The sequence below is a fragment of the Esox lucius genome, chromosome 11, assembly GCF_011004845.1.
Source record: "Esox lucius isolate fEsoLuc1 chromosome 11, fEsoLuc1.pri, whole genome shotgun sequence".
Lineage (NCBI taxonomy): Eukaryota > Metazoa > Chordata > Actinopteri > Esociformes > Esocidae > Esox > Esox lucius.
Genome location: NC_047579.1, coordinates 54,092,834 through 54,107,040, shown reverse-complemented (window position 1 = coordinate 54,107,040; position 14,207 = coordinate 54,092,834). Strand labels below are relative to the sequence as shown.

At 39.1% G+C, this 14,207-nt stretch overlaps 1 protein-coding gene across 3 annotated transcripts in view; it reads left to right on the top strand.

The window, feature by feature from the left end:
- fbxl16 (F-box and leucine-rich repeat protein 16) overlaps window positions 1–14,207 on the top strand; it is a 49,582-nt gene that overhangs the window by 27,868 nt on the left and 7,507 nt on the right. For all 3 annotated transcript variants that reach the window (XM_013136164.4, XM_034295431.1, XM_029123797.2), the window contains exons 3-4: window positions 6,767–7,009; window positions 8,682–8,947. In XM_013136164.4, the coding sequence (XP_012991618.1) occupies window positions 6,767–7,009; window positions 8,682–8,947 (509 nt within the window). The remainder of the gene's footprint in view (window positions 1–6,766; window positions 7,010–8,681; window positions 8,948–14,207) is intronic.

Genomic DNA, 14,207 nt, shown 5'->3' with positions numbered 1-14,207 from the left:
GCCTGTTTTTCTCCTGAGGTTACCTGTGGGTTTTTATTAGTATCCCGAACAGTTCTTCTGGCAGTTTTGGCTGAAATCTTACTTGGTCTACCTGGCCTTGGCTTGGTATCTAGACATACCCGAATTTTCCACTTTTTAATAAGTGATTGAATAATACTGACTGGCATTTGCAAGGCTTTTGATGTCTTTTCCATCTTTATAAAATTATATAACCATGTTACGCAGGTCTTTTGTATGTAACCTGCTCAGGCATCCACGTGAGTGCTAACAAACTCGTTGACTATTTATACACAGACACTAATTTAAAAAGCCACAGGTGTGGGAAATTCACCTTTCATTGCCATTTTCACCTGTGTGTTTCACCTTGTGTGTCTGTAAGGCCAAACATTCAAGGGTATGTAAACTTTTGATCAGGGCCATTTGTGTGATTTCTGTTATCATTATGATTTAACTAAGGGCCAAACATCTATTTGGTAATAAATGGCTTCATATCATGAAAAGACAGTTTTTTTCCATGATCAGTCTTATTTTAGAAATTTCACAATTTCTGCCAGGGTATGAAAACTTATGAGCACTGCTGTAGAATGGGTTCTCAGCAGTGTTGGGGAATGTAATTATTAAAAGTAACTACTTACAGTTAGTAATTAACTCTATCTGCTCTGTACTTCAACCAACCTGCATCCTACTATGTGCTGTGTACTGAACTCACAATGCCTTCAGCGCCACAGCTGCACTGCCTAGTGACAGGCTCGGGTGTGCTGGATGCCGCTGTTTTTGGTAACCATGTCAATTAGGTCACCAGGGTTCAGATGGAATATGGAATGTCATACACATTGCATGACCTGTCCCACTGGTCACATGACCATACGAAAGCAAGAGGTTGTAGGAAATTCTGGGTGGATATCCTGCAATAGTCTGTTCAGTTCTAGATGCTGGTCAAAGGACAGTGTTATTGATTAAGGTTTGTATTTCAGGATGCTGATTTCTAGCAGGTTACCATCGATTCAGTGAGACAAATTAACATAAGTATAAAATGGGAGATGTCAATGCAATCAAGCCAGTCTATATATCATAACAATGATAGAATCAAGGAGCTTCTATGCTGAATGGACATTCTATTCCAAAATCGGCCCTCGTGGATTAAAGTCCTACTTGTTTTGTCAGTTTCAAAAGAGACAGAAGTGTTGCTGGCTATTCCTATTTGAATTTCTATGAGGAGGAACTTTTCAAAAATAGGGGAGACACACAATGCAGTTGCAAGGTTCAAGACTGGAGCTTCTGTCTGTCCAAATGCAACAAACCTCACCTTCATTAGCCAATAAGAAAGGTACTAAATCTATCAGCCAATCATCTCCCACAAATCCTTTCCCTGTGTGTCTCATAGTTTCACTGTGTGTAAATAATTCAAAATTATTTTGAAGTGTATTGTGTATTGTTCACTTATTCTGACATTTTTGAAGAGGCTTCGAGGGGAAATTGTTATGTCAAGAAACACCTCAGTAATACACTGACATGTAACATTTTTAAAGATATATTCTCAGCCTTTTATGCTTTATTCAGCAGGAAAGTTTTGAAAGATTGAGAATAGAATGTTTGCTTTAAGAGATGTTTGGATTCCAACCCATGCTTAAGCAGTACATGTGAACCCGAGCCAGAGGCTTAGAACACTGTACCAATAGAGTTCCACGGTCACTCCCACTGAGGCCAAATGAGTAGTTGTACCAGGCTAACATGTACTGTTTGTAGTAGCCCGGGGACGAGGTTTGTGACTAAGCAGACACTCTTACTCAGAAAACCTCAGTAAGCCCATAGCACAGCTGTGCAAGTGGAAAATGCCCACTTCACCGTTGTATAGTGGCCTGACCGTCATGTTCTGGATGTTAAGGAAATGAGCTGATGTTTGGTGCCCCAGAAGGAATGTTGCAGCTTAAACTGGATTGTTGGAGGATAAACTGTCATTGAGTTACTTACGTAACGTTTTTAGTTAAGGGATATAAGTGTTTTTAGATATAAAAATAGCGGCACGTTTTCATCTCTGTTCATGGTCAATTGATTTGGAATTGACTATGAACAGAGATTTCTAGTCAATTGATCTGGAATTGAAAACCAGATTAAGTAAAACAGACCTGTTGATATAATGAGGATACATCTGGAAGAGTATTGATAATAAAGGCTTTGAAGCTCTCAATAAACGCTTGTTAATACAGAAATTAAATAATTAAGTCCAAACTGCCTTTTCAACAGGATACTACCACAAGGACATGTTTACAAAAGTACTTTGTTGTTATGTAGATTGAATTTAAGCCTTTCCAGAGGATTGGAAATGGATCCCTCATTTAGTTGTCCTCCTTCCTAAATGAGATACAACAACAAATACTATACTAAACACTAATGTGATTTGCTATAATAAAAAAACAGGCATGCCACAAAACTACTAACATTAATGTTCCCGTGCAGTGAAATTATTTAGGATCAGATATTTGATGTACAAATGCCATGGCAATGGGTCTTTCTAAACCCATGCCTTTTAATTTAATATATTCACATGATACGCAAATGATGCTGAGGGTTTGCAGGATTGAACTGTCCAGCTTGTGAAGAAATATAATTGCTGGATCATCTCATGGAAGCAGATGGTGGGTTTTTATAATGGAGAAAACTGGAGAATACAACAGAAAAAGAGGTGTATTCAAAATTTGGAGAAAAAAAAGTATGATGAACAGTCTTTTTTACACTCTTGAAATTGCTGCTAGTTTACATTGTTGACCTTTTTTAATTTTTTGCTTTATGTTTTGCTTTATTGCTCACTGCGTAGATGCCACATGCCATGTCATAAGAATTTCACTGCTCAGAACGACACTGTTATTTTGTGCATTTGACAATAAACAAGACCTTGACTTTGACTTTGAGCTAGTCTCTTAAACTAGGCCTGATTTGTCGCTAGGCCTAGGGAATATCTATAAAGAAAAATGCTGTTATGTCTCAAAACACATTAACCCAATCAAATGAATTGCTTGGGCTAATGCCTAAAACTTGTTAACACAGGCAAATGCATTGCTTAGGAGGGGCTTATACAGGTGCTCACGAAAATAACGCCTTCAGTGCAACAGTAGCTAGCAAAGTGAGGATGGCAGTAAAATCGCCAAATAAAACCCCATTGAAATCCTTGGATGTATCGTTTGTGGTGAACCATGTCAGTCTTTGAGAGACAAACATGACCTTTTCCTAGGTAGATCATCGCCATTGTGAATGGACTACACACTCATGTTAGAAGATGTAATAAGACCAGTAACGCTGAATGATGGGCTTTCTAAAGCGGTATGTTGCTCCTGTCTCAATCTTCTGCTAGAATATAAAAGAAGTCTGGATGAAGTAGGAAGAATTAGCAGTTTTGTGAGGGGAAAAGCCAATTCTAATCAGAATGAAAAGAGGTGGCATACTTTATTTATAAGTAATTTTGTGCTGTGTTATTTAGAAAGTATGTTTTAAACATATAGGGGTTCTGGAGCCTAAGCATAACCGGAACTGAAGAGGTCCTAATGTAGATTCCCTATGCAACTGATCTGTAAAATGCGACTCACAAATATGTAATGCCACTCACAAATTTGATGCATGTCACAAATCTGTAAAATTAATGTGTCAAATGCTGTAACATTCACAAAAACATGTTCCGACATAAAAAATTGTCTTACATTAATTTGCTAATCATCCTTTGATTTTGTTAATGATTCATCATTTGTTTTTTGGATTTTGACAAATGTTTGTGAAACAATATGCATATATTTGTTGACAGTGATTTTTATTTGACAGTTGCAATATGTGTGAATCGCTTCTTACGGGTCTACAACATTTGATAGAAATCTGCATAATTTTCACATAATGAACGATAGCCTGAAAACTAATATCCAATAGAAATCTTGCAGCTGAGAGTCAACTGCCACTTTATTTAATAGGTAGGTTTTCAGCCCTGCAAGGAGGCCAGATGAGATTGGAGGTGTGGCCTCGTGAGACTAGAGAGAAACAGATTACATGTAAAGATCTGTTATTCGTTATGTTACCAGAAAACAAACTGTAACTGAATTTCAGGATTGTTTCTTCTTGGAGAACATTACAAAAATTAAGAAATGATGAGTGAGCAAAATTATGATGACTTGTTGGATTTCAGATTTAATTATTTGACTTAAAAACATTGTTTCATTCATTGATTCATAAACAGATGCTGCAGGGTTGCTATGGTGTGTAATTGTGGTCATATTCCAATATTCTCCCGTTTTGGCTTGTAAAAACTGAGTAAGCAGGACATTTCTTTCATACAGGTTGGACATTTCATTCATAGGGGACATTTAATTCATACAGGTAGGAAATTTATTCATACTGGTAGGTCATTTAATTCATACAGGTAGGACATTTCATTCATACAGTTTGGACATTTAATTCATGGAGGACATTTAATTCACACAGGTAGGACATTTAATTCATACTGGTAGGTCATGTAATTCATACAGGTAGGACATTTCATTCATACAGGTTGGACATTTCATTTATACTGATAGGACATTTCATTCATACAGGTTGGAAATTTCATTCATACAGGTAGGGCATTTTATTCATACTGGTAGGACATTTAATTCATACTGGTTGGAAATGTCATTCATACAGGCAGGACATTTCATTCCACCTGCTATGTTGGGGGTTATGCTTTGAAGCGCTACTACGCTGATAGTAATGTGTTAAACCCACTTGGGTAAGGTGGTTCATTGAAATGGACTCTGATAGAGTAAGCTAATACATCCAATCATATTATATTGAAGTAGAATGCAGTGATTTAAAAATTTCACCTAAGGTAAACTGCTAAATCCATCTGCTACAGTACATGTCATTAAATTGGTATTTATTTTACAAAATGAACTGCAACAAACATACACATTCACATACATACAACATGTACCCTCTATGTCTTTCTCAAATTAGCTGTTGGTGAGCGGTGTTAATTAAATATAAATCCCTATTAGTGTTGTGATTAAACAGTACAATATAAGGTTAATCCTACCCTCTTACAGCCTGCTAAAACCGACATAAAAGAGTGCACAATGTTTTTGTGTTTCTAGTGGAGAGACAGAGACATGCAGTAAAAACAACTTTAGAGATTATAACTCAGATTTTAACAGAATTTTAACTATTCATTATGATGTCATGTATGTCTGCAGCCAGATGTCATGTATGTCTGTATGTCTGCAGCCAGATGTCATGTATGTCTGCAGCCAGATGTCATGTATGTCTGTATGTCTGCAGCCAGATGTCATGTATGTCTACAGCCAGATGTCATGTATGTCTGTATGTCTGCAGCCAGATGTCATGTATGTCTGCAGCCAGATGTCATGTATGTCTGCAGCCAGATGTCATGTATGTCTGTATGTCTGCAGCCAGATGTCATGTATGTCTGTATGTCTGCAGCCAGATATCAGGTATGTCTGTACTGTATGTCTGCACTGGTATGTTGAATTGAAAATCTAGTTTACAGAAGGTCAACGACCCTGTTATTCTGTTAAAATGCTCTATTGTTACATTTCAGTGGGGTCAGATAGTAATCTTACATTATTTTTATTCTTATCCAGTACAGCTCATAGCAGCGTGCATGCGTGTGCACGTGTGTGTTGCTTTTGTACGCTTTTATCCTGATCAGAACATGCCTTAACCCTACCGGTTTCTCCATTCCGTGAATAATATGCAGTATGTTTGTTATGTATATGTGAAGGGAGTCACAGCAAGCCAATACATTTACCTACTTTATCATAATGTATTGGATCCAGATTAATATGGATGGAGTGGTAATCCTCCCTGTTTGCTGTGACTTCCTGGTCCCAACACAGGATGCTCACCGAGCTAAACCAATCAGAAGTCTCACAGCACAGTTTGTTGACTTTCCTGGACAGGGAAAGACATGGCTCTAACATGTTATCTGTATGGACTGGCTGTACTAGCAGGACTAATTCTTCCTCTGGCTTGCTTTTAAGAAGAATAGTTCACACCAAACTGTGCAGTAATACAGGCTTTATGTATGGCTATATGTATTTCATAGTTCCTTGCATAGTTGACTAGCAAGTTAAGTTTATATTTGATACCAAATGTTGTAATAATGTATGATATTAATATCAAACCAACAACTGTATGGATACCTTCCTGAATGGTGTGTGGTGAACACACCTCTCAGAATACCTGTAAACTGCAATCTCTGCATAAATGTCTTTATTTCTTTATGAATGTCTTAATAAGTCTATAAAAGTGGGTGTCCTGTAGACTACGTGTTTGTCTGTTATTCTCTCTAGTGTGTGTGGTGTACACTAAGTGTGTGTCTGTTCTCTAGTGTGCGTCGTGTAGACTAAGTGTGTTGTCTGTTGTTCTCTCTAGTGTGTGTCGTGTAGACTAAGTGTGTGTCTGTTGTTCTCTCTAGTGTGTGTCGTGTAGACAACGTGTGTGTCTGTCGTTCTCTCTAGTGTGTGTCGTGTAGACTAAGTGTGTGTTTGTCGTTCTCTCTAGTGTGTGTCGTGTAGTCTAAGTGTGTGTCTGTCGTTCTCTCTAGTGTGTGTCGTGTAGACTAAGTGTGTGTCTGTCGTTCTCTCTAGTGTGTGCCGTGTAGACTAAGTGTGTGTCTGTCGTTCTCTCTAGTGTGTGCGTTGTAGACTAAGTGTGTCTCTGTTGTTCTCTCAAGTGTGTGTGTCCTGTACTCTAAGTGTGTCTATTTTCTGCTGTGTGTATGTGTATTCAGGTGATGCTGGAACAGATGCAGGGTTTGATGCACCTGGAGCTGTCTGGGTGTAATGACTTCACGGAGGCCGGTCTGTGGTCCAGCTTGAACGCTCGGCTCACCTCGCTCAGCGTCAGCGACTGTATCAACGTGGCCGACGACGCCATCGCCGCCATCTCACAGCTCCTGCCCAACCTGTCAGAGCTCAGCCTGCAGGCCTACCATGTGACAGACACGGCCATGGCCTACTTCACGGCCAAGCAGGTCAGAGAGGCTGATGTTACATGGATGTAAAATCTACACTTAAAATGCTTTTACTTATTCTGCTGTTTTTGAAGGAAAAGCAATTTTTTTGTCCATTATAATAACATCAAACTGATCAGAAATACAGTGTAGACATTGTTAATGTTGTAAATGACTGTTGTAGGTGGATTTTTAATACAATATCTACAGGCGTTCAGAAGCCCATTATCAGCAACCATCACTCCTGTGTTCCAAAGGCACATTGTTGGCTACATTTATCATATTAAAGGCTAATTGATCATTAGAAAACCCTTTTGCATTTATGTTAGCACAACTGAACAGCTCAACTGTTGTGATGATTAAAGAAGCATTAAAACAGTCCTTCTTTTGACTAGTTGAGTATCTGGAGCATCAGCAATTGTGGGTTTGATTACAGGCTCAATATGGCCAAAAAACAAATAACATTCTTCTGAAACTTTTCAGTCTCTTCTTGTTTTGAGAAATTAATTCCATGCGAGAAATTGCCAAGAAACTGAAGATCCTCTACAACGCTGTGTACCACTCCCTTTACAGAATAGCGCAAACTGTCTCTAACCAGAATAGAAAGAGTGGGAGGTCCCTGTGCACAACTGAGCAAGAGGACACATAGAAACAGATTGAGAAACAGATGCCTCACAGGTCCTCAACAAGCAGCTTCATTAAAAAGTACCCGCAAAATCCCAGTCACAATGTCAACAGTGAAGAGGCTGGGTTTCCAAGTAGAGTTGACTGTCCAATAAAAAAAAAAGATTAAGATGGGCAAGAGAACAGAGACACTGCACAGAGAACGGTTGGAATAAGTGTTATTGGACAAAATCTAAGTTTGAGGTGTTCGGATCACACGGAAGAACATTTGTGAGACGCAAAACAAATGAAATGATACTGGAAGTGCTGTCCACAGGGTATGGCATGGTGTTGTCAAATGGAGTGATAACCTTCCTTCTTCAAGATCCCTTTAACCCTGTACAAATCTCCCACTTTACTACCACCAAAGCACCCCCAGACAATCACATTGCCCCCACCATGCTTGAGAGATGGCATCAAGCACTCCTCCAATTTCCTCATACAACAGGACAGTGACCCAAAGCACAGCTCCAAACTATGCAAGAACTATTTAGGGAAGAAGCAGTCAGCTGGTTTTCTGTCTATAATAAGTGTGTGGTTCACAATTTTGTGGCCCCCTTTCATACTGCGTGGTTAGCAAATGTCTATCCTCATCACACACACAAACACAGACAGACACACACATACAGACACAGATAGACAGACACTGATAGACAGACAGACATAAGCTCTCTCCCCTCTGACCCCCAGGGCTATACCACTCACACACCCCTCTGACCCCCAGGGCTATACCACTCACACTCCCCTCTGACCCCCAGGGCTATACCACTCACACTCCCCTCTGACCCCCAGGGCTATACCACTCACACTCCCCTCTGACCCCCAGGGCTATACCACTCACACACCCCTCTGACCCCCATGGCTATACCACTCACACTCCCCTCTGACCCCCAGGGCTATACCACTCACACTCCCCTCTGACCCCCAGGGCTATACCACTCACACTCCCCTCTTACCCCCAGGGCTATACCACTCACACTCCCCTCTGACCCCCAGGGCTATACCACTCACACTCCCCTCTGACCCCCAGGGCTATACCACTCACACACTGCGGCTCCACTCCTGCTGGGAGATCACCAACCATGGGGTGGTGAACATGGTCCACAGTCTACCAAACCTGACGGCGCTGAGCCTTTCGGGCTGCTCCAAGATCACGGATGACGGGGTGGAGCTGGTCGCAGAGAACCTGAGGAAGCTGCGGAGCCTGGACCTGTCCTGGTGCCCCAGGATCACCGATACGGGTCTGGAGTACATAGCCTGCGACCTGCACAAACTGGAGGAGCTGGTGCTGGACAGGTGACTGGGTCCATTTGTTCATAACATTATTATTTAGCCAGGTGAGTGGGGAGAAAGTTTCCCATTCTTCCTTATGTTATTATTTAGCCAGGTGAGTGGGGAGAACATTTCCCATTCTTCATTACGTCATTATTTAACCAGGTGAGTGGGGAGAAAGTTTCCCATTGTTCAATACGTTATTATTTTGCCAGATTACTCTATACAGTTACTCTATAATATCTACTACCCTAACACAGTAGACAGTCTTACCTAACACAGTGGACGGTTTTACAGTTACTCTATGATATCTACTACCCTAACACAGTGGACGGTTTTACAGTTACTCAATTATATCTACTACCCTAACACACTGGAAGGTTTTACAGTTACTCTATGATATCTACTACCCTAACACAGTGGACAGTCTTACCTAACACAGTGGACGGTTTTACAGTTACTCTATGATATCTACTACCCTAACACAGTGGACGGTTTTACAGTTACTCAATTATATCTACTACCCTAACACATTGGAAGGTTTTACAGTTACTCTATGATATCTACTACCCTAACACAGTGGACGGTTTTACAGTTACTCAATGATATCTACTACCCTAACACAGTGGACAGTCTTACAGTTAGTCTATAATATCTACTACCCTAACACAGTGGACGGTTTTACAGTTACTCTATGATATCTACTACCCTAACACAGTGGACGGTTTTACAGTTACTCAATTATATCTACTACCCTAACACACTGGAAGGTTTTACAGTTACTCTATGATATCTACTACCCTAACACAGTGGACAGTTTTACTTACAGTTAGTCTATGATATCTACTACCCTAACACTGTGGACAGTTTTACAGTTACTCTATGATTTCTACTACCCTAACACTGTGGACAGTTTTACTTACAGTTAGTCTATGATATCTACTACCCTAACACTGTGGACAGTTTTACAGTTACTCTATGATTTCTACTACCCTAACACTGTGGACAGTTTTACTTACAGTTAGTCTATGATATCTACTACCCTAACACAGTGGACAGTTTTACAGTTACTCTATGATATCTAATACCCTAACACAGTGGACAGTTTTACAGTTACTCTATGATATCTACTACCCTAACACAGTGGACAGTTTTACAGTTACTCTATGATTTCTTCTACCCTAATACAGTGGACAGTTTTACAGTTACTCTATGATATCTACTACCCTAGCACAGTGGACAGTTTTACTTACAGTTAGTCTATGATATCTACTACCCTAACACTGTGGACAGTTTTACAGTTACTCTATGATTTCTACTACCCTAACACTGTGGACAGTTTTACTTACAGTTAGTCTATGATATCTACTACCCTAACACAGTGGACAGTTTTACAGTTACTCTATGATATCTAATACCCTAACACAGTGGACAGTTTTACAGTTACTCTATGATATCTACTACCCTAACACAGTGGACAGTTTTACAGTTACTCTATGATATCTACTACCCTAACACAGTGGACAGTTTTACAGTTACTCTATGATATCTACTACCCTAACACAGTGGACAGTTTTACAGTTACTCTATGATATCTACTACCCTAACACAGTGGACGGTTTTACAGTTACTCAATTATATCTACTACCCTAACACATTGGAAGGTTTTACAGTTACTCTATGATATCTACTACCCTAACACAGTGGACGGTTTTACAGTTACTCAATGATATCTACTACCCTAACACAGTGGACAGTCTTACAGTTAGTCTATAATATCTACTACCCTAACACAGTGGACGGTTTTACAGTTACTCTATGATATCTACTACCCTAACACAGTGGACGGTTTTACAGTTACTCAATTATATCTACTACCCTAACACACTGGAAGGTTTTACAGTTACTCTATGATATCTACTACCCTAACACAGTGGACAGTTTTACTTACAGTTAGTCTATGATATCTACTACCCTAACACTGTGGACAGTTTTACAGTTACTCTATGATATCTACTACCCTAACACAGTGGACGGTTTTACAGTTACTCAATGATATCTACTACCCTAACACAGTGGACAGTTTTACAGTTACTCTATGATATCTAATACCCTAACACAGTGGACAGTTTTACAGTTACTCTATGATATCTACTACCCTAACACAGTGGACAGTTTTACAGTTACTCTATGAAATCTACTACCCTAACACAGTGGACAGTTTTACAGTTACTCTATGATATCTACTACCCTAACACAGTGGACAGTTTTACTTACAGTTAGTCTATGATATCTACTACCCTAACACTGTGGACAGTTTTACAGTTACTCTATGATTTCTACTACCCTAACACTGTGGACAGTTTTACTTACAGTTAGTCTATGATATCTACTACCCTAACACAGTGGACAGTTTTACAGTTACTCTATGATATCTAATACCCTAACACAGTGGACAGTTTTACTTACAGTTAGTCTATGATATCTACTACCCTAACACAGTGGACAGTTTTACAGTTACTCTATGATTTCTTCTACCCTAATACAGTGGACAGTTTTACAGTTACTCTATGATATCTACTACCCTAGCACAGTGGACAGTTTTACTTACAGTTAGTCTATGATATCTACTACCCTAACACTGTGGACAGTTTTACAGTTACTCTATGATTTCTACTACCCTAACACTGTGGACAGTTTTACTTACAGTTAGTCTATGATATCTACTACCCTAACACAGTGGACAGTTTTACAGTTACTCTATGATATCTAATACCCTAACACAGTGGACAGTTTTACAGTTACTCTATGATATCTACTACCCTAACACAGTGGACAGTTTTACAGTTACTCTATGATATCTACTACCCTAACACAGTGGACAGTTTTACAGTTACTCTATGATATCTACTACCCTAACACAGTGGACAGTTTTACTTACAGTTAGTCTATGATATCTACTACCCTAACACAGTGGACAGTTTTACAGTTACTCTATGATTTCTGCTACCCTAACACTGTGGACAGTTTTACTTACAGTTAGTCTATGATATCTACTACCCTAACACAGTGGACAGTTTTACAGTTACTCTATGATATCTAATACCCTAACACAGTGGACAGTTTTACAGTTACTCTATGATATCTACTACCCTAACACAGTGGACAGTTTTACAGTTACTCTATGATTTCTACTACCCTAATACAGTGGACAGTTTTACAGTTACTCTATGATATCTACTACCCTAGCACAGTGGACAGTTTTACAGTTACTCTAGGATTTCTGCTACCCTAACACTGTGGACAGTTTTACTTACAGTTAGTCTATGATATCTACTACCCTAACACAGTGGACAGTTTTACAGTTACTCTATGATATCTAATACCCTAACACAGTGGACAGTTTTACAGTTACTCTATGATATCTACTACCCTAACACAGTGGACAGTTTTACAGTTACTCTATGATTTCTACTACCCTAATACAGTGGACAGTTTTACAGTTACTCTATGATATCTACTACCCTAGCACAGTGGACAGTTTTACAGTTACTCTAGGATTTCTACTACCCTAACACTGTGGACAGTTTTACAGTTACTCTATGATTTCTACTACCCTAACACTGTGGACAGTTTTACTTACAGTTAGTCTATGATATCTACTACCCTAACACAGTGGACAGTTTTACAGTTACTCTATGATATCTAATACCCTAACACAGTGGACAGTTTTACAGTTACTCTATGATATCTACTACCCTAACACAGTGGAAGGTTTTACAGTTACTCTATGATATCTACTACCCTAACACAGTGGACAGTTTTACAGTTACTCTATGATATCTGCTACCCTAACACAGTGGACAGTTTTACTTACAGTTAGTCTATGATATCTACTACCCTAACACAGTGGACAGTTTTACAGTTACTCTATGATTTCTGCTACCCTAACACTGTGGACAGTTTTACTTACAGTTAGTCTATGATATCTACTACCCTAACACAGTGGACAGTTTTACAGTTACTCTATGATATCTAATACCCTAACACAGTGGACAGTTTTACAGTTACTCTATGATATCTACTACCCTAACACAGTGGACAGTTTTACAGTTACTCTATGATATCTACTACCCTAACACAGTGGACAGTTTTACAGTTACTCTATGATTTCTACTACCCTAACACAGTGGACAGTTTTACAGTTACTCTAGGATTTCTACTACCCTAACACAGTGGACAGTTTTACAGTTACTCTAGGATTTCTACTACCTCAACACAGTGGACAGTTTTACAGTTACTCTATGATTTCTACTACCCTAACACAGTGGACAGTTTTACTTACAGTTAGTCTATGATATCTACTACCCTAACACAGTGGACAGTTTTACAGTTACTCTATGATTTCTACCACCCTAAAACAGTGGACAGTTTTTCAGTTACTCTATGATTTCTACTACCTTAACACAGTGGACGGTTTTACAGTTACTCTAATATTTACTACTCTAACACAGTAGACAGTTTCAACAAATAGTAGTTATATCATGGTCCATCTAGTAGTTTTATTTTATATTTTTGATATCTACTACCCTAACACAGTGGACAATTTCAACAAATATTAGTTATATCATGGTCCATCTAGTACTTTTGACACATTTGGGCTCCAGGAAACGATAATGTGATTGGATTAAAAAAGTATCCTACTAGGGTAGTCCCATAATAATTAATCAATCAAATGTATTTAATAATGCCCTTTTTACATCAGCAGTTGTCAAGAATGGATGTACCGTGGCTTTTCATTACCAGGAAACCCAATTGGAAAGCTGAAAGATTAGGTGTATGGTTTATTGTAACTGGAATGCATCAATGGTATTGTGATGTGTATGAAAATGTTAGGGAAGTAATCATCGAGGCTTTGTGATTTTGCCACAGTCCATGTCAACATCTCCTATGAAGCTTGTGACCATAATGTAGGGAAACACCTGACAGCTGTGTTTCTGAGAGTCTTACCTTTAATTTATGCTCATAGCTTAAGCTGAATAAAAGCTACATTCAAATTTGTAGGAGTGAAACTCTGTATGTGCCAACCATTAAATAGCAGACATTGCAGTGGTCGTAACTCTGGTTCTATGAAGGAAATGTCAGTGCAATCAATGACACAATTCATGAGGGACATGAATGAGGCTGGCATTTCTCTACGGACCGGTGCTGGTCCTCAGACCGGGTTTTGAGAAACACTGAACTAGGTCAAAGTAAAATGTTCAGTGGCTTGTAATAGCTCCAC